This window comes from Misgurnus anguillicaudatus, unplaced genomic scaffold, assembly GCF_027580225.2.
Source record: "Misgurnus anguillicaudatus unplaced genomic scaffold, ASM2758022v2 HiC_scaffold_28, whole genome shotgun sequence".
Lineage (NCBI taxonomy): Eukaryota > Metazoa > Chordata > Actinopteri > Cypriniformes > Cobitidae > Misgurnus > Misgurnus anguillicaudatus.
The window spans coordinates 1,994,941-2,020,850 of record NW_027395278.1 but is presented as its reverse complement, the minus strand read 5'-3'; the positions used below and the strand labels follow the sequence as shown (position 1 = coordinate 2,020,850).

Below are 25,910 nucleotides of genomic sequence, written 5' to 3'. Positions count from 1 at the left end.
GCATCTCACTATCGCCTGTGCAGGGAAGAAGCAAACGTCTCGAGCAGCTTTAACTTTTACTGACTTTTATTTGTAACTTAAACCGTTTGTTTAGTTTTCTCTCTCTTTCTTTTATCTGACAATGTCAATCGGTCGGGGGTCTCGCTCAACAACCCCACCAACCAAAACCGTAGTTATATTCAGAAACGGAGATGCGTTTTACCCCGGCCGCAGGTTTGTCGTCAATCAACGTCAATCATCAACTTTTGACAGCTTTCTGAACACCGTCACGCGAGTTATCACGGCCCCTTTTGGGGCAGTGCGAAACATTTACACCCTTAAAGAAGGTCACAGGGTGGTGGATCTGGAGCAACTGGTACATGGAGAGATATATGTGGCAGCCGGAACAGAGAAGTTGAAAAAGCTCGAGTAAGTTCATTCATAAATACAGTATATAATGTTAATTATACGATTCATTTACAGAGAGTAAATACACGTCAATGTTTTTATATGACCTCAGGGAATCCTATCTACTACATGAATATGATTTTAAAAAGGCTACAGCTGGCCTATGCTTATGGTTTTATTAACACATTATGATGACAAATTTTTAAAGCTTGCTTGTGTTGATAACATTTACCAGCATTCTGTATCTCTCCTTTGACAGCTATCATCACATAACAACACAGAAACCTGAAAAGAAGAAGAGTGAACTGGTAAGACTTATTGTAGCTCATAGAAAAAATGCAATAATTGGCTATCCTTGTTGATATTGAATATACCTCTTTAGAACGAAACTGGTTTATTATAGCTCTTGTTACTGTATGTGCCAAATCTGTACAGCAGAAAAAAGCAACATAACATATAACATATGATCGATTATTTCTGCCGTTTCTCCTCCTACTGTACATTTTTTTCAGTAATTGACACTGATCGATACGTCTCTCTTAGAGAATATAATTCCTAGGTTTCCAGAGAGTGTGGCGGTTGACTGGTTTCATCTTGTTTTATTATTGCTGAAAAACGTGATTTGAACATGTGTATCGATTTTACTGTAAACCTCTATTTGAGTCAGCTGTTTCGCTTTATTATAAAGTGTCATGTATGAGGCAGTCTCTGGAAGTATCTGCATCCAGATGTCGGTGTCCAAAAAAATGTCTCAATGGACTTCTTGGTTAAATAAAAAGTGATTTGTAATCTTTACTAAACATTTATTAATAATGTAAAAATAATATTAATATGTTACCCTGTCTATATGAAAACCCATCTTAAGTAATTTTTAGTGAATCACTGTTAAATAAAATCACCTTAATGTTAAGAACATTTTGTGTAAATATAACCTTGATATCTTTAAAGGGCAAATATTATTCCCATTTTACAAGATGTAATATAAGTCTTAAAGGAACAGTTTGTAGGATTGTGGCCAAAAAACTGGTATTGCAATCACAAAACTTGTGGCTAAAACTGGTACTGCAATCAAACAACTGGTGGCCAATACACAAAATGACAACATAAACATCAGTTGAGGGCTCCAACTCCACTTTTTAAATGACAATATCCTGGCCATACCACTGTTGTCAGTGATATAAGTATTTGAAATGAAAATGATTTCTTAATGTCTAGTGATATATCAGGGCCATTTTATCATTAATTGATATAAATTTACACACTGTTCCTTAAGTGTGTCTGGAATGTGTTTCAGCTCAAAATACCGCACATATCATTTGTTATAGCATGTCTAAAATGCCCATATTTCGGTGGGAGCAAAAAGTGTTGTGTTCATGTGTGTACCTTTAAAGGGCACCTATTATACAAAATCCACTTTTACAAGGTCTTTGTACATAAATGTGGGTTGGCAGTGTGTGAACACAAACACCCTACATTGAGAAAAATCTATTTACCCCTTCTTTTTAATCTGCATTAAACCAAATAATTTTAATTTTCTTAGCAACGTATTGTAACACTGCTAAAGCCCCGCCCATGGCCACTGACTGACAGTCCTGTTTTACCATAGTTTCTACCCCTAGTGAGTTGGATGCTGTCTGCTATTTTTTCAGTGATTCTCTGCTAAAGCAGATCTATTTTAACTTTTGGTAAGGGAGCAAAGAGCAATAGCTCATTTGCATTTAAAGGTACACACACAAAACAGTATGTTTTTGCTTCTACCCAATAAATGATTTGTGGGGTATTGTGAAACTTCACAAAACATTCTGGACACACTTGTATTACATAAAAAATGGGTATAATATGTGCCCTTTAACTCTTTCACCGCCAGCATAAAAAAAAAAGTTGCCAGCCAGCGCCAGGGTTTTTCATGATTTTCACAAAAGTTTAATGCCTTCCAGAAAATGTTCTTCTTTAAATATATAAACATACAATATATCAAATGAAAGAACAGACCCTCTGCTTTGAAACAAACAAAAAATGTTTCATCCTACCTTCAGTAGTTCTTTTGTAATAAGCTTTTGAATATGGGTAGGTTTCTGCAAAAACACCACATTTTGAGCAAAAAGCAGAGATAATTCCATTTTTGTGACTGACTTTTCATAGAGATCCCATTCAGAGCGATCTTTAAAACAGACACGGACATTCAGCTGCTTGCCATAGGGCAATACTTCCGGGTTTAAAAAGTTGCGGAAGGGCGCCACCTGGTGGATAATAGCGGTATTGCGGAAAGACGGAAATACTCGTCATTGGCAGGGAAGCGTTTTTTCTTGATTGACAAGATATCTCGTCAATGGCGGCGAAAGAGTTAAATGCAAATGAGGTACTGCTTTTGGTTAAAAATAGATCTTACTGTGGGTCCACACCAGACGTGAGTTCAACTATTTGCGCGAATAGATTACATACAAAGTCAATGCAAAGACACAATCAGACACGTCCTCGCATGAGGCGATGCGAATTACGCATTATGGGCGGTGCATTTGCTGCGAAAACACACGCTATTCGCCTCAAACGCGTAATGATATTACGCAGCAGCCCAAAATAGTCCCCTTAGTATATTTTAATAGCAGGGGACTATTTTCGGGCACTACGTCATAGCATTGCGCCTCCTGCAGCCATGTTACTGCAGCAAAGTCCTTGATTATTACGCCAGAATGAGAATATAGTTCCTAGCCATATCTGCCTAGAAAATCACAACTTTTAATTTTCCGTCAGTCTTAGTACACAATGTTACTACAGAAGAGTCAAGTTTTAAATAGGAAAAATATCGAAACTCTTTGGTAATTTTTTTAGCCGCGATGTTAATGGACTAATCCGATTCTATGGATTATGATGTTAAAAGTGGTACCGCCAGACCCGAAGATAAGCTAAATGGATTCCAAAATGGTAAAAATCAAATGTATAACTAGGGGAGCTGGAAAATGAGCATATTTTCAAAAAAAGTGGAGTGTCCCTTTAATATTGCCGGAAAAAGGTCAAAGATTGAAATTAAAGTGAAATAGTGAATGAAATCAAACTCTAATGCTCCCAATCTTAAAATTTGATCATGAGACTTTAGCCTGGATTTTGAAACGTATGACCATCTATTCTAGAAATGTTATTTATTAAGAAAAGTTTCTTAATAAATAACATTTCTAGAATAGATGGTCATACATTTCATTCTTATTTAGAGATACTGATAGTTGTACAAATATGTGCTTAGTTGTTTACAATTCAGTTCTCAGACACTGACAGATGGTGTATTATCATGGCACAGATTAGCACAGAAGTGATCAATCCTGCTGTAGCCATTCACCTTCTAGGTGTAAAATCAGGCAACCCCAAAGATTTTGACTTGTTGGTTCAGGTGTGTTTGATTACAGCTGTAGTTAAACTCTGCAGGGCGATGTATTTTCAAGAACAAGGAGCGCATGTAGCATACTTAATCACTACATTACCAAAATGCCATTGAAATCGTGAGTCGGTGTGACCTTTTCAAAGTTCTTCAAAGCAGCTTCAACACTTGTTTATACAGTACAACCTTTCCCTGACCCACAGAGACCAGAGAGCAATGATCATAAAAAATCTACTTAGACTGGCTTTGTGTAAAGTTATGGCACTCTTTGTCACCCTTGCAGCTTCTTGTTTCCATTTGAACAACAACCGACATAGTATTTAAGAAATCTGATGGAGGAATACCAGATGTCTGAGTGCTCTAAATGAGCAGTTATTGTCAGTCATGCTCAGCGGGGTCTCTTTCATTTTGTCTTCACTGCAGATCCGACCTGTAGTTCACAGCAGAATAATTGTCCCAGCTCGCTGGAAGAGAATCAGTAATGAGCCGTGCACCATCAAGTGAGCCTTGTTTTAATGTGTCCCTATTGGAATTCTTCAATGGCAGGCCCTCAGGCTATAGCAAAGTCTAATTTTTAAGTCAAGTATTACTGTCTAATGGTAAAATCAGGCCTATTTCTCTGATTTATTGCATTATTTATTTATTTATTTATTTTCATACATCCTGTTCATTTTCAGTGAATGTTGCCTTATCTATTAACACAAAATATCCGCAAAGACACGTTTGATGGCAAACTTTGTTATGTTTTGTAGTGTTTTTACAAATGGAGAGATCTTGGCTCCACCAGCACGGGTGTTGATACCAAAACACACACTGGCTAGCTGGGAAAACGTATTGGCCATGGTGACCGAGAAAGTTCACCTTCGCACTGGAGCTGTACATGGGTATGTGCTACATTCATGATCATTTGCAGTGTAAACCTCGGAAAATGTTAAGCAGTTGTACCATATTTCTTTCAGACTGTGCACGCTGAATGGGAAACGTTTACGTGGGGCATGTGAGCTACAGAGCAGTCACTATTATGTTGCTGTTGGGGCAGAGAGGTTTCAGCATTTGCCATATTATCAGCTGGTTCCGAGCAAAGGAGTAATCCATGACCTCACTAATGCGTAAGAGTAGCCTATGAGACAAAACAAATGTAATGATACATTCTCATTCACAGATATTCATTGTCATTTTATTGGACTTTTTAATAAGTTAGTTTATATTAAAAATCATGTCAAAGATTAGTAAACACACGCACACACATGCGCACGCACGCACACTGGTGATCAACAGTAAAAATGACGAATTTTATCTTTTTGCAAAAGGAAAAATCAGCAACAATCAAAAATGTATGATAATAAGGTGTCATGGCTCTGCAATCAAAACGTTTTGTTATAATGGAAGTCAATGGGGCAAAAACAGCCACGACCCATAAATGAGGGAGAAATTTTTTTTATCTAATACAGCAGCAAAAACTAAAAATGCATCAAAGCCATGTTTTTATTAATCTTTGACATGCCCAAGACTGTGACAAAGGTAAAAAAAAATTCAGTCCACAATCACTTTTAATATTGAAAATAAGTAAACATTTGGTAGTTTTGATTAGTATTGCAGTTGATTAACAGATTTATAAAAAAAAAAACATCTGATACATTTTTACAGCCGTTTAATTTAGTGGCCTTTTTTGTCCACTAACAACACAAAAGGGTAGTGAATTAAACAATGCACAAGGGTTAAAAAGGTCCTGATATTGACCATTTGGTACAGATATGTACCTTTGAGGCACCAGTATGTACTTCTAAGGTACCAGCATGTACCTTAGGGGACATGTACAATAAAGCATTTAAACGTGACTGATGCCAACTGTGGGTGCTGCCTGTGTTTTTCAGCTGAGCGCTTTGGTTGCTGTTATACTTTTGTTTATCAGTTGTTGTGCGACATGGCGGTTGGTTGTTTTGGTTTTTGTCCCGTCCCTCCTCCACTGTGATTGGCCGGTCAAGTGAAAAGTGACATTGATGAGCTAAGCATTTCCCCCAGAGTTAAACATTTTTCAAGTCAAAGCGCTCAGCGCTAAGTGCTGAAAAACGCTGAGTGCCTGCTGCTGGCATTTTTTAAAAGCGCGGCACTTCCATTGAAAACATACGGCAGTATAAACGCCTTGGTGTACAAGCCCCCTTAGAGGTACCAATATGTACATTTTAGGTACTAAAGTGTACTTTTTCAAAAGGTATCGCCCTAGGGACAGCTTTTGTACCTTTATGTACCTTTTTTCTGAAAGTGTAATGTACAGTATTTGGTCCCAGTATGTACCTTTGATACGAATATGAACTGTTAGTTCATTTAATTACAATTTCTTGACTAGCTTTAGTGTTTTTTCTTCCCGCTCTAGGATCACCGGCGACATTCTTCCAGCACTAAAAAGAGGAAAACAGGACCGAGAATCAGTAAGTAATATATATATATATACATAAGACACTATGAAAAGTAAATAGTTGGATCAAATTAAAAAAATATATTTTAATTGGTAACACCTAAAAGTATTTACTTCACTCACTGCCCACCAGCCTTTTAAAAAAGTTGCCAGCCAGCATTTTTGGTGCACTGTAAAAAAATTCCATAGAAATTTGCAGCTGGGTTGCCGGTAACTTATCGTAGATTTAAATTTATGTTATTACTGGCAACATTTTGTTTAAAGTTAAATGAACATTAAACATTTACAAGTCTTTGTCTTTACAGAATAAAACTAGAAAAACAGCATCAAGCAAAACATTCTGGGAAACAAAATCTGAAGCAAAAAACAGAAAAAGTTTGATGATGATTTCTGGTTCCCAGAATGCTTTGCATGAGGCTGTTATTATATAGTTTTATTCGGTAAAGATAAAGACTTGTTAATATTTAAAATTTATTCAACTTTGAAAAAAACTCTTGCCAGTAAATAACATAAATTTAAATCTACGGTAATTTACCGGCAACCCAGCTGCAATAACATTGTAATTTCTACGGATTTTTTTACAGTGTGATTTTCACAAAATGCCTTCCAGGAAAATGTTCTTCTAAATATATAAACATACAAATATACCAAAAAAAAAACCCATCTGCTTTCATTAAAAAAAAGAGGAAAAAGTTTCATCCTATCTTCATTTCTTCTCTTTTTATAACCTCCTAAATATGGGTAGGTTTCTTAAAAAATACCACATTTTGAGCAAAAAGCTGAAATAATTGCATTTTTGTAAAAGAATTTTGTTAGAGATCAGATTCTGAATAAAGATCAAAACATATACAGTTTAAAATTGTTTAAATTCATTTTTGCATAATTTTTTTTTCTAGTGGAATTACCATAAAAACTCGTCTGGAAAGCATCATTGGAAATCGTCAATGGCAGGGAAAGAGTTAAAAAGTTGAAAAAGTTATCAATTGAATTATTTTTAAGTTGATCTAACTTTTTACTTTTTACAGTGTAGTCATATCGAATGCATAAGTGATTATATAATAACATCCGACTAAAATGTTAATTTAAAGGCGGAGTCCACGATGTTTGAAAGCCAATGTTGATATTTGAAATCACCTAAACAAACACGCCCCTACCCCAATAGAATCTGGACCTTCTGTTGATAGACCCGCCCCACACATACGCAACCTGGCAAGGATGTCGGTTAGTAGACACGCTCCTTACTGCTGATTGGCTATAAGTGTGTTTTGGTAGTCGGCCCGTCTCCTTTTCCAAAGCGTTTTTCAAACATCGTGGACTCCGCCTTTAATGTGATGAGCATGTTTTGGCATGGTGGGCTACCTCAAATTGTCTTATGAAAAAATGCCATTGTTCATTTATCTTGATAAGCACCCACCCTTTCCCCCCTGAACAAACTATGTTAGTGAGAGAATTTCAAGTTGGGCCCGATATAAATTCTCTACTGTTCATTAGTGTTAAAGATCGGATTGGATGTTGAGAGGTATAGTATGTTACCATCACAGAATCTCAATACCTCCAATCAGGCTGATCTGTGGCAGAGTGAGCTGGGAGTAGATACCTTCACCTCATCAATCACTGTCTATAGAAGGTATTGAGTTCCCCTCACCTCTTTTTTTTTCAAACCGTCCCAGTGCTCACAGTTTGTGTTACTCGATCAAGTGAGAGCCGAGCTCCCTCACCGGGGGAAGGCGACGAAACCCTCCCCTGTATCTACAGAATGAGGATAAATTGTTTTGTGATATCGTGATTTTTTGCTTGATGCTTTGGGACTGGCCAGACTACAATAAAGCTAGACCTGGTAAATAAACGATGGAGAGAAAATACACACTTGGTGGACTGGGACTAAAAGCTCTCCGAAAGAAGTCTGAGACATCTAGCTATTGTAAATAAGAGAAATGACGGTATCGCTTTTGCCTGTTGATGTAAGAAGGGAAAGCTCTCGTGGTTGCTCCGTGAGTGTTGTTCTCTAATTGATTTCTCATGCTTCATCGGCTTTATTGAGTGGAGGAAATAATTTGAAGAAAGTGTCCAATTATCTCGGATAGAATGAAGATGGAATAGCAATCAAAGTCTCATCAAAGTGTCATAAAATTCCAAGGCGTACTTCCATAATCTGTTTACATTTACCTGTTATCTGCATTTGTACACAGGAAAACAAACCCTTTAGGGGTCACATATTCCCCCTTTAAAATATCTCTTATTATGAATCTGTTCCTGTGGCTCAATTGGTAGATCATTGTGTTAGTAGGGCAAAAGGTCATGCGTTCAATCCTAGTAAACATATAGTACTGATAAAATGTAGATCTTGTAAGTCACTGCAAGTCGCTTTGGATAAAAAAATTAGTTCAGCATCATTTCTACAGATTCCTTTTGTACCAGATGAGGGAGACAAAGGCTCAGCTTTGGATTTCCCCATTTACCACTATCAAATCCCCATCCTTTTTTCAGCCTACATTATCCAATGATGTCATGATGCATTAGAAAGTAAACATTTTGATAATGAAATTGAATCCGGAAAGTCTCTGCTTCCCAAAGCAGTCAATACAGTATGTTTAACCATATATTTTATTATCACGTTAACCGCACATAAGGGCCTGCACATTACTGAAAATCTCAGTTGGGGGACAGACCTTGGAACACACAGGCAGATGAAAACGGTTGCGCAGCGTTTGCTGCCATTGGTTGAATGAGGTGTCAACATGTTGAGTTGGGTGGAAAGTGTAGCAGTGACAGAGATGATCACCGCCTCTTGTACCCGGGACCACACATCCACGTCTGTGACATCTATTAGGGCGGAGTAAGTCTGTGCCAGACCCATGCCATTGAACTGCAGGGTGAAGCTGTCTGCTCATATCTCCTTTGACTTATTTGCTTCAAAGCCACTGCTGTCTCAAGGGTGGCTTCCTGTTTTGAAGACGCATTGGTTTCACGAGAGGATCGGTAGAGACACCCATCCAGCTGCTCACTGTCAGGCCTCTTCTGCCCAGGCAGGGGGAGTAGACAGGGGACAACAGCGGGGGTCCTCCGCGCCTGGATTCAGAGTCATTATCACATCCGTCTTGATGGATGGTACCCTCCCCCAGCTTACAGTACTGTTTCGTGCTTCGGCTAAGTGTAAAGGACACTGTAATCTGTTCCTGGATCAGTGTAAAATGTCATACACTTACTTTAAGTGTTTATTGGGCCACTTACACACTGACTTCAGAGTTTTCACCTCCAACTTCATGGGTAAGATGGAAATTAAGCAGCCAGACCTTTAAATAATGGTAGTATGATCGATACCACAGCTTATTTTGCCCCCAAACAGTGTTTTTAGACATGAATAATGTGACAAATCAAAAATAATGGTTAGTTTAGTTTTACATGTCATTTAAATATAAAGTAGTGCCAGCCTATAACCAACTATGCAAAAAAAAAAAAAAAAAGAAATTGGCAAAATCTTCATAGACTTTGTGATTATTAAAATATGAAGTATTTTTAAAATCTTTATTTCCTGTATACTGTACAACCTAAAAGTAAAAAAGTATAAACAAATATATTTTAAAGTATCATTTTTATATACTATTTGAAAAAAATGGTCAAAAAAAATTACCCCAGCTGTCAAATAAAAATATCCTAATTTGTACCATTAGGTACAGATATGTACTGTACACATTTGGTACCAACATGTACACATTCGGTGCCAACATGTACACATTCGGTGCCAACATGTACACATTCGGTGCCAACATGTACACATTCGGTGCCAACATGTACACATTCGGTGCCAACATGTACACATTCGGTGCCAACATGTACACATTCGGTGCCAACATGTACACATTCGGTGCCAACATGTACACATTCGGTGCCAACATGTCACATTCGGTGCCAACATGTACACATTCGGTGCCAACATGTCACATTTGGTGCCAACATGTCACATTTGGTGCCAACATGTACACATTTGGTGCCAACATGTACACATTTGGTGCCAACATGTACCTTTAAGCAGAGGCGGACACTACTTAAAGGTGCAGAGTGTAAATTTTAGAGGCATCTAGTGGTGAGGTTGCGAATTGCCACCAATGGCTCAGTTCACTGCTCACCCCTTGCTTTTGAAATGCATAAAGAAGCTACGGTAGCCGCCACCGGAAAAACATGTCATCGTCAGAGGCAACTTAGTGAAAAAAGTTAGTCCGATAAGGGCTTCTGTAGAAACATGGCGGCACAAAATGGCGACACACTGCACCTTTAAAGGAACAAAATGTAGGATTGTGGCCAAAACTGGTACTGCAATCACAAAACTTGTGGCTAAAACTGGTACTGCAATCACACAACTGGTGGCCAATAGACAACATAACAACATAAACATCAGTTGAGGGCTGTAACTCCACTTTTTAAATGACAATATCCTGGCCTGACCACTGTTGTGAGTTATATAAGTATTTAAAATGAAAATGATTTCATTTTATGATTAATTGATATACATTTCTTACATACTGTTCCTTTAAGTATTTTTACTTTCAACATAAAAGTAAAATTTCAAGTATTCATATTTTATCAGTGTTTTTTTTTGTTTTTTGAAAACATACATTCCAAAGCATATATCATAATTTTTACTCCACTACATTTCATAATTTCAAGTTTTTGGTTTATATTTGGTATTTAAGTACATTTAACATCTAGTACATTTTTTACTTAAGTTAAAAAGTACTTTCATACTTTTACTCAAGAAAAGTAAAAGTACACAATTTTTATGTAATAAGGTATTAAATAAATTTTAATATGCAATATTAAAGGAGTACACAGTATTATTCTATGCATTAGAATGTAGTGAACATTTTTTAGTAAAGTAAAGTAATTTGTTTTCCCAAGACAAACACTCTGATAAAGTACAGATGCTTGGAAAACGTAACTAAAATACTCAAGTAGGGTCCACCTCTGCCTTTAAGATACTAATATTTGAGGTACTAATATGAATTCTTTAGGTGCAAAGCTGTACTTTTTGAAAGGGTACAGCCCCAGTGATAGCTTACATATATCAACCATTTTAAATAATCTGTGCATCTTTTAAATACAACTTAGCTGGACTATAATGCATCCTTGCTGCCAGGAACTTGAGCTATCAGCTTTCAAACAGTTCGCGGCAGTTTTGTGTGCAGTGTCATTAAACGGTCAGTGAGCGGGCCATAGGTGTGACGTCTGAAGTTTGGACTACAGTAGATGAAAACTGAACTTTAACTGTTCACTTTTATAGTTTTATATTTTATTTTCCACCTCTTTCATTCTTGAATTTTCTGCCCAGTGGTTTCAGCGTAAACTTCAGTAAGTCGGATTACAGATCATATTTACCCTCCAAGCTTTAAAGGAACACGCCAACTTTTAGGGACTTTAGCTTATTCACCGTATCCCCCAGAGTTAGATAACTCCATACATACCCCTTTCATCTCCGTGCATCCTGTAACTCTTTCTGACGCACCCACCGCTAGCCTAGCTTAGCACAAAGACTGGAAGTAAATGGGTCCAGCTAGCATACTGCTCCCAATAAGTGACGAAATAACAGGAACATTTTCCTATTCATATGTTGTGATTTGTATATTTAGAGTGTGTACAAATAACAATGTCATATGAGACACAGCCATCTTTTAACCGTATACATACTAGGAATTATATTCTCAGAAGGTGAAGCACTGCTACTTGGGCGGAGGGATTAGCTTCTCAAGTGCTGCGAGCAAATCACTTCGCCCAAGTAGCAGTGCTTCGCCTTCTGAGAATATACTTCCTAGTATGTATACAGTTAAAAGATGGCTGTGTCTCATTCGAACTTGAATCGAACTTGTCGGTCTAAGTTTTGCTGGTGCTGTTGGGTTTTTTGGAGGGGGATTCTCCTTGCCCACCGACTGCTAGTCAAATTCAAACGAATGCTAGGCAGAGTTTGCTTTTCAAAAAGCAAGCGAGAGTAACAAATATTCAGCTATTCCCCAGACCCAATGTTAGTGTGCTAGCAAAACCACTGCCCGAAGTGTGTACCAGTGTAAGGCTGAGATCAGTGAAGTACCCCCAAGCTGCCTCTCTATGGAGCCAACTAACAGCGGCAAGAACTAGCGAAAAATGCATTAAGCCTTTTCTTTTCCTCACTGTGCCAGAAATGGCTCACCTTGCTCCCAATGGTAGGTATACACGGGCTGCTGGAAGAAAATTACCTTTTGTGGGAGTATTAATTCAGACATGCATCCTGCTGTCAAAGCATCATTCTGAACTCATCTTCCTGTCTCTCTCTCTCTCTCTCTCTCTCTCTTCCCCAAGTGCTTTTTATCATCAATAAGCGTCTGCTGTCTGCCCAAGAATAAGTTATTCTCTTCAATCCTTTTTTTAAAGCTTGTTTGGACCCTCATTGTTTGATCTGGCTTGATAAATAAGACTTTTGCAGTTAGAAATTCATGGCTGCCGTGTTTCATCAATAAATGATTAGTTTGCTGTGCTCTCTGGTGATTGATAGGTAGTGCATGGGATGTATTGGAACCAGATGAATTCAATACTGTGCCGGTCGCTGGGGAGCTACAAAGCATATCAGGTCATGAAAAATTGAGGTCAATGGAAAATGTGAAAAAGAGCGAAACAGGAAGACCGAGTTGCGCTCGAAACACAGTTGTTTCTCGTTATAAGCAGATTGTAGGCACACTTTAAGCATCAGATCGAATCAAAGCAAAGTGTATGGTCTTTATTTGAAGATTGCTTTCTTTTCAACTCCTTAGTTTGCAAAACCAGAAGTGGACAACGACTCGGTTTTTTATGCAAGAAGTTCGGATCAAGCCAAACAGCCCAGGCAGGCTTCTAAAATCCCAGGCCTCTTCAGTGCAGCGGGTAAGTGTATCAAACTCATAGTTTTTTCCCTGGAGTTTATACATTTCCGTTCTGTTGCTTCAATAGATACAGGCATTTTGCATAATCGCCAATGGGCACCGTAGTTTTTGGACTATTCTTATTGTACTTTTTTCAGTCTTTCTCTCTTTTTTTGTGATTTCAAGGCAGTTATGATTAAAGGAATGAAAGTGGCAAATGCTCTGAGAGATGTTGTACACTTGCACAAGCATAGTGCGGGCGTCCGCTAGAAATTGCTTTGAATTGACAGGCTGTTCTCTAAAGCCCACCTACATTAGGGAAATACGCTCTCATTCTTGGATAGGACACAGTCCTGTGAGAGGAATATTAAAGCTCAGCATGGAATCAAATGCTGTGGAGGGCTTTAAATCATAGATAAATTTAATCAGGCCCTTTTGTTTAAAATGTATGCAAGCGCGCCGTTAGCTGTGCTAGAGAAAACAAAATGTTTCCATTGTTTTTCTGATAGGTAATCAAAACGTTCATAAGTTATTCATGAGAAATCACTCTCTCTTATTCTCTCTGTTTGTCTCTGTGTGATTTTTTGCGCTCTTTCGCTTTCATATTTTCAGTCTCTCCCACGTTTCTGTTACTGTAGAGTCTTCTATCATAACTTTAGGTTTTGATGCTACCTTTATTCTTTTATTGATAACATGTGCTGCCTGCATAACATATTTCTCTGCACTGTTAGAAGCAACATAAAGATTTTTTTATTTAATTTATTTTTAAATTCAGGGCTCAGACCTAATATATCATTTCATAGGCCTACAGTATTGTGCAAAAGTCTTAGGCCACCACCAATTGTTGTATTAAACGGGACATTTCACAAGACTTTAAAAAAAAATCTAAAATAAGTATTTGGTGTCCCCAGAGTTCATATGTGAAGTTCAAGCTCAAAATATCATATAGATAAATTATTATAGCATGTTAAAATTGACACTTTGTAGGTGTGAGCAAAAATCAATAAGGGGTTGGTCTGAAGTAGGTTCATTATTCATAGGTGTGGTTTGGGCGTAACGTCAAATAAACCAATCAGAACGCTATCCAACATTCCCTTTAAACGCAAGGGCGCAAGTTCCATGGCGGGTTGCTATTATTATGACGGATTTGACAGGCGCACGCCAGGAGCGGTTCACAGCCGAGGAGACCGACGTTCTTGTAAGAGCAGTCAAAGACAGAGAAGTTGTTTTGTATGGGGATGGGAGAAACCCGCCCAAATCAGCGTCGGATAAACAGGCGTGAGAGGAAATAGCCACAATTGTCTCATCAGCTGCGCCAAGCACTACAATGATGTCAGGAGACGGGGGGATCCCAAGCTTGCCAGCATAAATCGGGCACGCCGGGCACACAGGAGGACATCGCTGCGTCCACCCTCACCGCTGAAAGGGTTTGGGGGCTTTGAAATCGGACACAAGAAACGCAAGCAAGGTTCAACCCCAAAGTACACTTACAAATCAAGTTCACATACATGAAGGTTTCTTATGAAAACATTTTAATTATTATTTAGATAAAATAAACGTAATACAGCCACACAACAAACTTATGAAAATATTTTTATCGTTATTTGCTTGATAATTGTTTAACGCTGCCACACAAAATAAATAAAAACTATCACCACAATGATTTCCCTTATCTCATGTATTAATATTTTTTATTGTAACAATTTATGATTGAATGATTTCCCTTATCTTATATTTTTTATTGTAACAATTTATGATTAGCAAAAATAACTGTTGCATATGTGTAGATTAGATAAGCAATGCGCGTTGTGCACGCTATACATTATGGTCAAGCATGCGCCCTTAAAATAGCATAATGAACCACGCGCAACGCGCCACTGACTTTAGACTAGTTTTTTTTGGTTAGTAGCGCAATTGTTTTTTGAAACTGCAAAATAGCAGAAGAGATGATTTGCGCTGGAGCACGCCTCCTTTTTTGCGCTGAACCGCCCAGGTAGCACAAGTTAATTCCCTACTTTGCCGACGTGCGTCTGTGGAGGGAAAAACCCGCTGTGCGCCAGTGCAAAATACGAAATGATGCATGCGTCACTGACAAAGTCAATTGCGCTGGGTGCAAGATAGGGCCCAATTTCTTCTCGACTGAACAAAGAAAGACATCAACATTTTGGATGACATGGTGGTGAGTAAATTATCTGGATTTTTCTTTTAAGAAAATGGAATATTCCTTTAAGTCCTGAAGTCATTAGATTAGATTTATAGAAATTTAATTTAGGTTTAAAAGAGCCTGCAGGTTCATGCTAGTGTACACTTTCAGGGAAAAATGGTAAAAAAAAGGTTCCTAGCTAAAGCGTATCAAAAACTACACTGAGCTAACATTACTGTGTAATTAATTTCTACAATCTTAACTACAGATTGGCCGCAAAACCTCTCTTCATATTGCGATGGTCCATGAACAAAAACATGTGTTATTTTCGATGAGGTATTTGTTCCAGAGTTCATTTAGCCACTAGCAAGACCATTAAACAAACAGAGAAAGTTAAGTTTTGCCCAGACGCGTAATCGCAACAACGAACGTGTGTCTATGGTCCATTGCAAGACATGAAATCTATGGTGGCCTAAGACTTTTGCACAGCACTTTATACTAATAGTTAGGGGTGGAACGGTACACAGAAGTCCCAGTTCGGTTCGTACCTCGGTTCAGGGGCCACGGTTCGATTCACTTTCGGTACAATGGAGGGAAAAGCAAAACAAAAATGAAGAAGGCATTTTTTTAGTACTTAAGATAATCTTAAAAACATAGGTGTCCTTATCAGTGTTATTTTAACATACTATCTCGTATTTCAAAAATGTATACCACTTTAAGTAATCTTGTACTCATCTTTCATACAAATATGGGTTCAAATGTATTACAAGTGTTACCTAAATACATTTTAAAATTACATTTTGGCCTTATTTCATATTAATGTACTAAAGAACAAAAACATGTAGGCTTGTAGGATGCATTAATAGGTGTGTAAGGCTTCACGAGGCGCTGCAAGAAACGACAAGTGGATGACGTCAGAGTAAAGCGAGAGCGATTTGAAATCAGCCTCCTCCGCAAGATTTCTCGCGGTACTCTGACGCTGATGGCGCTGCGTAAAGTTGAGCACACTTTAAAAAAGCAGCTGAACTCGACAGAACTGCGCCTCGTCCATTAATTGTATATTAGCAGGACAATTTATCTCCTACTTCTCAGCGTGAGAAATACAAAGTGTGGCATTTGAACTGACTGAAATTCGTGTTTGTCAAGGTGAATGCGTGAGACTTGAGAGCCCTGATTAGATGTATTTCCACTCACATACCTAACAACTGCTGAACAACGGCAACGCACAGTCCTCGTCTTTTCCACCACTCTCTGGTCTGTAGCCTACTATTGTAACTGACTGGAAAACTGAAGTTTTGCCAAACTTGCGATTTTAAAGAGGCTGGCGGAGCGTCTAACTCTTGTGGAACACCACTTGCCATCTTCGCTATCGCTGCTCACTAACTGACTCGACCGGCGTCGACCTGACAAAAAACTGCAGAGTGCCAGAATGTAGACGGGCTCTGATAGAGCGCATACATAGGCGGAGCTCGGCTGCATCGGCGCCAATCAGAGCTTCAGAGCTAAAGCGGGGCAACAGATTAGCTGTCCATAAAGATCCCGCCTATCTAACAGTAGTTCCGCATTACATTAATTATTTTGCACGCAAGTTCTTTTTTATTTTCATACCGTGTATTCTCCGTTTAAATTCATGCACCGAGCCGTGACCCCCGTACCGATTCGGTTCGAAACGAATACATGTACCGTTTCACCCCTACTAATAGTATATTTATAAACTGTAATAGACAAAACATGTGTTGTGTAAGATGAGTCATTAATATACAACGTAGATCAACTGTTTTTAAATATTTTTATTTGTCCACTAATGCTGGGCTACTTTTTAATGCAATAATATATATTTTTAATTTTGAAAAATTAGTTATTTATATTTTGACATTCTCTATATAAAAAATAATGATTTGTTGGAATCTGACAAATAATGACAGAGCTTCACCTGAAGTTGATAAAGCAAAGACGAGTTAAAGATGTTTAAATGTTCAATAGCAAAATCAGTGCATCCATAACTTAACATTGTGGTAAAACTAATAGATTTAGCACATACAAAGTCAAAAACAATTCTATAGGAAAAAATATATGTTCAACTTTTTTCTTTTTTATTGTTTGACATTGAGACAGATCGCTTTAAGATCTACTCTAATAGCCTATAATGCTACACATAAGATATGTTTTCCCAAAAGTTAACCAAACATTCACTTAAGACATAACAAATTATGGCCCAGGTTTACTAAATGGGGCAAATTAGCTTGAGAGCGCGATTCCAAAAAGCAGCGATGGGAGTGGTAATACAGTATCTGCGGATTATTTACTAAAAAAGGGCAAATTAGATAACACAGGCACAACAGCTGATTTCCATAATGACCAAAGCAATCTAAGGGGGCGTGCACACCAAAGCTTTTATGTCCGCGGCCGATGCATGTTTTCAATTGTTTCCAATGGAAGCTCTGCGTTTTTCAAATAAGCCAGCAGATAGTGGCTTTCTTCCGCACCAAAACCGGCGCTCGACGATTTTTCCGCGCTCAGTGCTGAGCCCAGAGAGTTGAAAAATATTCAACTTTGGGTGAAAAGCTCCGCTCGTCAATGTCAGTTCTCACACTGCTGTCCAATCACAGTGGAGGAGGGGCGGGACATTACCACAGCAACCAACCGGCTCACAGCTGAAGCTACCAAAGTGCTCAGCTGAAGAAACAGCTGACATTCGGCGTCCTCCAGGGGTTTTCAGCCGCGTTTAAAAGTTTTGGTGTGCACAACCCCTAAGAGTTTAGGGTCGCAAATAAGCAGAGCTGATGAGGTGCGCTTGAATTCAGCACCACAGACATCGCAGCAGAAAATTCAGGTAATCCCAGCTAACTAAGCCATAGTACACACAAAAAAACTGGAGGACAAAAAAATGAAGCTGGCGCAAGCTGTTAGTAAATCTAGCCCTACATCTGAATGAATTCTTGATCATTTTCACATCTTATCACTAGACAAGAGCTTAATATACTTATTTTTATGAAAACCTCAATTTCAACCAAAATCGACATTTATCATGTCTTTTGGCTGTTGCTCAAAATTAGGCTGTGCGCATTCTGACTTATTTTGCCAGCATGGGTCACATATTTTTACAGTATATATGATAATTGTTTGTTTTCAGCTATTGTATACTACTATTGTATACTGTGTAGTTTATGTTTTGATGTGTTTGGTGTACATTTATGCTGTCACTCTACCAAAGAGAAATCCACTTGATATGCTGAGCGAGGCACTTGTGAGTGGACATGATGCTTCTCTACACAGTACTGTATAAACTAAGCAATAGTTATCACTGCATTGTCTTTTACATGCCATGAGGTCATTCAATGAGTAATTGCTGGCACTCCATAGCTGCCATTACTTTACACATAAGAGCCGAGCCAGCAGTCATTTTGATGGAGTTGAGTTTCCCCTCGCTCGCGTCGAACTCGCATTAGCGTCGGACTGTGAGTCTGAAGCCATGCTTACAGCATAAAAGCTCCTGGATGAAGGCTTATATCTACTCCGGACACTTGATCATATCCCATGTGATAGAAGACCCCTGCCATCCCTAATGGCAGAAATCGAAAAAATACAACAAAAAAACTTATTTTTAACTACATTAGGTGCTGCTGGGGATAATTAAACATGTCATGGATGCAACAGCCAATCACGTCACCTATTGGAAAGGAAGTGCATCTGCTGTCAGCCTATCATTAGCGCAGATTGTCTTTCCTTTCAATGTCAATGCCTGCCACCAATGTAGTTTTCGTCTCAGGATCAAAAAAGCCTATTAAATGCTTTGTGAAGCGCTGAGCTTGAACAGGCTTGATTTGATGTAAAGTGAAGTGTTCTGGGTAATTCTGAAGAGTGTTTATCACTTTAACCCTCATGTCTGGTCTGCAGAAACAAGATGTTCTTTCTTCAGACAGGCTCCTTTGTCTATGGTAATGGTCTACGGTTGAGAGAAGATACAGTATTGAACGTTTTGTAACTAACATTAATTGATTTGTAGTGTGTCTTAACAGAGGGCCTGTCCATTTTCAGTACCATCTTGTATGGATTGAGGTTTCCAGGTTCTTATGTCCCTAAGTGTTTCTCTCATAGACCAGCTTGAAAGTACTTTGTTACGATTTTAAGTCATTAAATAAACTTTAAAAAAGTTAACGTTTTTACACCATATAATATTGAAAGTACTTTTATGTTTAAAAAAGTCCTGCACTGTAAAAAAATGCAGCATGAAGTTAAAACAACTTGGTTATGCAAGTCAATTTAACCAGCCCAATCTCACAAAATTACGTACCTATAGTAACGTAATTTTTTGATTCTTTTTTATGATACTGTCACGGATTTCCCAGTTTTTCGTGATCGTATCATGTATTTCTGTTTACGTTTCATTGTCACGTATTGGTTACTCAACTGTTTGTCCTATTTTCTTACCATTGTCGCTTCAGTTTAGGGTTAGATTTACATAAAATGACATCCTTATCCAAACCCAACTCTATATCCAACAACAAGCGACAATGGTTTAAAAATCTGAAAACATAAAAAATAAATCCAAATTTTTTTTATAAACCAATACTTAAAGTGACATCCTAACGCAAACACCAAATCTAACCCTAAACCGAAGCAACAATGGTAAGAAAATAGGAAAAAGCATTTGACAATGACAATGACACATAAACAGAAATTCGTGATACAATTACGAAAAAAACCCCCCGGAAATTTACGTGATTATGGGGCGGTTTCCCAGACCAGGATTAGCTTAATACAGGACTAGGCCTTAGTTTAATTAGGAAATATAACTAGTTTTAACAAACATGCCTTACTAAAAACATTACCTGTGTGCATTTTGAGGTAAAACAAAGGGCCCTGATGTATTTTAAGATATGTAAGTGCAAGTTGTTTTCAGTTTGGAGAGCTCTTAAAAGTGTTTAAGTCTAGAACTAGTCTAATCCCTGTCCGGGAAACCGCCCCTATAAGTATGTAATTTCGTGAAACTGGGTAGAATTTAACCTATTATTTCAAGTTTTGACTTGGTGTCTTCAGGTGCATTGTTGGCACGTTGCTATTTTGAGGCAACTAAAATAGACTTCGCAATATTGTTTTTGTTATTTAAAGGTGCAGTGTGTAATTTTTAGAAGAATCTCTTGACAGAAATGCAAAATAATATACAAAACTATATTATCAGGGGTGTATAAAGACCTTTCATAATGAACAGTTATGTTTTTATTACCTTAAAATGAGACGTTTTTATCCTCATACACAGAGGGTCCCCTTACATGGAAGTCGCCATTTTGTGCTGCCATGTTTTTTACAGAAGCCCTTAACGGACAAACTTATTTACTAAGTTATCTTCAACGGTGATATATTTGTCTTGTGGTGGCTACCGTAGCTTCTCTATGCATTTCAAAAGCGAAGGGTGAGCTGTAAACTGAGTTGTTGGTTGCAATTTGCAACCTCACCACTAGATGCCACTAAAATTTACACACTGCACCTTTAATGAGCACGTAAGTAACATGGTTTCCCGCAGCACATTTCAGTTCAGGCGGCTCGCCTAAGCTTGGAAACCCTACCACCTTAACTAGATCATCCTGTGAGGTGCATCTCGCCACACGGCCGAAATGAGATTAAGACGTGGTCCGTCATGTCTGGTGGACAGCCAGTTGATAAAGCGCATGTCCGTGAGAACTGTAAGTGGACTTATGATCTGGTGTTCTTTAAGCCTGTTATTGTATTCGTCTATAGTTCTTGCAAATTTAAAGTAAGTTCGCTGGTGATTTTGTTGTTTGAGCAACCTGCTAGCTAGGTTTCACGTGCCTGTTGATTAGATATAATTGTTGAGCGTTCTTGCTCACTTTATTTATGTGCATTATTTATATGCTACAGTAGTTGCACTCATTTAAGATAAAGTAGTTAATAGTGGGAAATGATCAGTTTTTACCATTTTTGTGCCAACTATCATTGTTCGCCTGACGTTCTACAACATCTGCTTTAGTTTGTGTTTATTAACCCTTTAGTTTCACTTCATCACACAGCTATTCCCATTAGAGGTATCTGTTTAAAACATTTAATTCATTAATAATCTAGTATGTGTTCATAGTTTCTTCAAAATTATGTTTTATTTGAGTGTTTTAAATAAAAATATTTATATTTCATCATGTCGCATACGCCCCGCCCCTTTGATTGTCACGCCCTCTGCCCCGCCCAATTGTCCTACCATCTTAACTAACTTTTTTTTTTTGTGGGAAACCCTGAGTAATATGTTCTTATAAACGGGATGACAACGCGCATTTGCGTATCAGACACATGTATGTGCAAACGTTTTTAAATAGGAAAAATTAAAGGATTCAAATGTAAAAGATTATTATTGAGTCTCTTGGACATAAATGAGGACCTATTATTAGACATTAGAAGGCGTAAAGAGCAGCTTCACCTGTAAGTAATTGAATGTTTTGCTTTAAACAAGTATTGCATCTATTTTTAAATGTTTTTTTTTTTAAATGCTACCCCACAGATTTATTGTACCTCTGGATATGGTGAGATAAGAACCTTTTTTAAGTAATGCTTTTCAAAACACTTGCGGCGATGTCCGAGTGCTGAAACATTACAGCTCTCCACACGTTTGTAAATTCTTTATCTCCTGTTTGTTACAAATAAAGTATTTGTACAGTACAAACCTTTTTTTTCATATTTGTAAATTATTCTTTGAGATTACACTGATGATGTAGGCTATCCATACATTCAAAGTAATTAACTCTTTCCCCGCCATTGACGAGATATCTCGTCAATCAAGAGAAAACGCTTCCCCGCCAATGACGAGTATTTCCGTCTTTCCGCAATACCGCTATTATCCACTAGGTGGCAATTTTTTAAACCCGGAAGTATTGCCCTGTGGCAAGCTGCTGCATGTCCGTGTCTGTTTTAAAGATCGCTCTGAATGGGATCTCTATGAAAAGCCCGTCACAAAAATGGAATTATCTCTGCTTTTTGCTCAAAATGTGGTGTTTTTGCAGAAACCTACCCATATTCAAAAGCTGATTTCAAAAGAACTACTCAAGGTAGGATGAAACGGGTTTTTTTGTTTGAAAGCAGAGGGTCTGTTCTTTCATTTGGTATATTGTATGTTTATATATTTAAAGAGGAACATTTTCTGGAAGGCATTAAACTTTTGTGAAAATCATGAAAAACGCTGGCGCTGGCTGGCAACTTTTTTAAAAAACGCTGGCGGTGAAAGAGTTAAAAGCCTGCTAATTTTACTTCCATGACTGAAAGAAAACGACTTTTAAAGGTTTTAATACAAAAAAGTTTCAATACAAATGAAAACAACTGATTTTTTTACATCAATCTTAAAGTGGTGGTCTTCTTCCTCCGCTTAGTTTTTCAGTTTACACATTCCCCATCTAAATAGGAAAACGGCATGGAGCGAGTGCAACAGGCTTTTAAAGGGGATGAGAGATAAGACTCTCAATGGTTTATTGCACGTTACGCCCAAAACACACCCATTACTCATTATGAGAATAGGAACAACCCTTTGACACTGTGCTTTTGGTGCACAAATCATTTTTCCCATCGTTAAACTAGCAAAAGTGTATTCAGACATGAGCAGTGAGCGTAATGCGCGCTGTTTATGTGCGCCGAGCCCCATGCATTTTTTTTTGCCGCCTGCTGCACCAAACATTTTTTAAGGAGTGCTCAGAATGGAAAAGCGCCCAACTTCATTCGCGTTTTTCCATTGTCCAATCGAATGTGGGGAGAGGCAGGCTTTCTGTTGTGGTGACGGAAGTTTACAGTTGATTAAACATCCGGACTTACTCATTATCTCCTGTGTGTGTGCACCTCTCACCCTCGATCAAGGTCAGAGCAAGCGCCCTCTTTTCAAAGTTTCTGCTAATATGACAGTAAACAGCAAAAGAGCGCTCACGCTTCAATGTTTGATTGACAGGACAGCTGCCTCGCTAATTGCCTAGCAATATAAAAAGCTGTGGCGCACTGCTCTTTTTTTAAAGTGGGCCTTGCGTTTCCAAGTGTTTAAAACGCATTTGTTGTAATTGGCCCCTTTTACTGTATAATGCACCAAGCATCACCATCTACTGTGACATATCCCTCTCCTCAGAAAAAAGTGTCTTCAAAGCCACCAATAAAAGAAAGGAGACAGTTACATCATCTGAGGTCCTAGAAGATGAAACTATAAAGGTGGATCTCCCCATAGAACAGGTGATCAATCAATCATAAACGATTCATATTACATAATGACCCAACACTTATTTGATAAAATTAAATATTTCTTCTACCACAGATTAAAGCTGAAGAGGTTGAGGAGGAGCAGTACTTCCACAAAGACTCCCAACTAGAACTTGATGGTGACAACCCTTCAAAAGTCTTCACAAACCATCCAAATTCAAGATCACCCCTTTCTGGAAGTCATAAGGTCAAATAATTTGCTTGCACACATCTGGTTTTACTTTAGTTTCTTAGAATCAATATTTTGGCTATAACCTACTTAATGCCGATCAACAGACTTCAGAGCACGCATCCTGTGTGGAGGAATCCGAAGGAGACTCCCAACTCAACAGTCATGGAGACAGCAAAAATAAGACTGTAACTCAACCAGAACCGGTGGTATAAAACTCTCGGCGTGTGACCACACCTAATTTAATTTGATAAACAAAGCACGAGTCTTTAATACCCCTCCTTCTTTTCACACGATAGATGCGGTCATAATGAAGGAGGCGGCACTCTGCTTTATTTGCCTGGGCTCTAACCCCGGAAAATTAGTCAATTTAGATACGGCACTTATTGTGGTCCAATAGTCCTTGACTCGCTATAGCGTGAATCTTATAACGTTGATGAACACGCACAATAGCGGTTTGGAATATTACAATGCCTTGCAATTTCACAGTGCTCGGAAACCGGAAGATATCAAGTCTTATTTAAACAATCAATAACATGCAGCATTCCGTTTAATGAAAACTATAATTCCAGACAAAGGCAATTACACCACTGGGTATTGTTTTGGTGCCGGGATTTTGCTGTAGTCTGCATTTCCGTAATAAAGATATTCTTATCGTAATAATTATTGACTGGGGAGTGCGCTTATTGCCTTGTTAAGGACCTCATCAATAGTATAATTCATTTCTTATCACATTTAGTCATGTTTGGAGATTGCCACATCAGAGGGTGCTATAGATCTTAGGAATGGACCGTGTGTAATAGAGAGTGGTAATTCTCCCCAGTCCAACCTCAGCTAATTGGCAGAATCATCATCACCTCTCAAAACATGATTTGATTTACCACGGCACATTTTATGACTTTTCGTGGTCTCGGTACTAAAGACGTGGAAGTGCTAATCTTGCAGGACCCGCTCGAAAGGACCAAGTAACATTAACCATTATCCGTGTTCCTCAGCACTCAACAATCTCCAATAAATATCCTCATGTTGAAAGCTTGTATTGCCAATAGCACACGTCGCATTGCACACTGTTCTTTTCCTGTCCGGCTATGTTTATTATCCAGCATCGTAATGCACGGTTATGACCCTCAAACAGAAATAATTCACTGGAATCTGACAGTAACGTATATTACGGCGTAGATATTTTGCGATAACGAGTTATTATGAGTCTGCCCGTGTGTTTTGTGGCGGGGTGACGTTTTTAATCTCTATATCTCTGAGTAGATATATTATAAATGCGGCTTTGCTAGATGATCACAAAGCGTAACAATAACACATTTTTAGAACCTGTTCACGGCAATCTGGGCTTTCTTTAAGTAAATAAGTAAAAACACAATCATGAAAAAAGCTGCTTTGGTGAGAGTGCTTATATCCATTAGACCCTCTGATGTTTAAAAGCATGTATTATGACAAGGGTTTTTAAAAGCACCATATATTTGGCTTCTTAAAACACTTCATTCACTAAATATGAGTCATACTTCAAAATAAATATTACCTCACCACCATTGAATTATATGGCTTTCCGTCACAGCCGCTAGAGTTTTTATTGATGAACAGATTCAATTATATGATAGTGTTTCACTCTAAACATGAAGAGTAACAGAAATGATGCCGTTGCATTAACCCCCCAAGCGCATAGATAAAAAAAATAAATCTTAGTTGTCGTTTAAACATCTAAATAAACGGAGTTTATGATGCATGCGCAAAAAAATAGATATTTATGTTAGGTTCACATTTAAATAAAGATTAAACAATTCAGATGAAGTTTAAGTCTAATCCATTTTGATTTGTGGTGATATTTAAAAAAAGAATGAAGACAGATTTTAAAGGGATAGTTCACCCAAAAATGGAAATTTCTGTCATTATTTACTCGTCTTCATGTTGTTTTGAACCTGTATGAATTTCTTTATTCTGTTGAACACAAAAGAAGATGTTATGATAAATGATGGTAAGCACACAGTTGAGCAGACTGTAGCTATTGACTTCTATAGTATTAGTTTTTACTACTGAGGAAGTCAATGGGTACCATCAACTGTGTGCTTACCATCATTTCTCTTTCTTTCTTTCTTTCTTTCTTTCTTTCTTTCTTTCTTTCTTTCTTTCTTTCTTTCTTTCTTTCTTTCTTTCTTTCTTTCTTTCTTTCTTTCTTTCTCTCCTTCCTTTCTTTCTTTCCTTTCTCTCCTTCCATCCTTTCTTTCGTTTTTTCTTTCTTTCTTTCTTCCTTCCCTTCCCTTCCCTTCCCTTCTTTTCTTTCTTTCTTTCTTTCTGTCTTTCTCTCTTTTCTTTTC

The 25,910-nt window shown here is 38.0% G+C and overlaps 1 protein-coding gene across 1 annotated transcript; it reads left to right on the top strand.

The window, feature by feature from the left end:
* Positions 1–24,246, top strand: LOC141362549 (doublecortin domain-containing protein 2C-like). Its single transcript, XM_073864789.1, has 10 exons — positions 1–408; positions 647–695; positions 4,181–4,257; positions 4,510–4,641; positions 4,717–4,866; positions 6,132–6,186; positions 12,950–13,058; positions 23,287–23,387; positions 23,470–23,601; positions 23,691–24,246. Exons 1-10 carry the CDS (start codon positions 122–124, stop codon positions 23,796–23,798), a joined length of 1,200 nt encoding a protein of 399 aa, XP_073720890.1. The 5' UTR covers positions 1–121; the 3' UTR covers positions 23,799–24,246.
* The last annotated feature ends 1,664 nt before the right edge of the window (positions 24,247–25,910 follow it).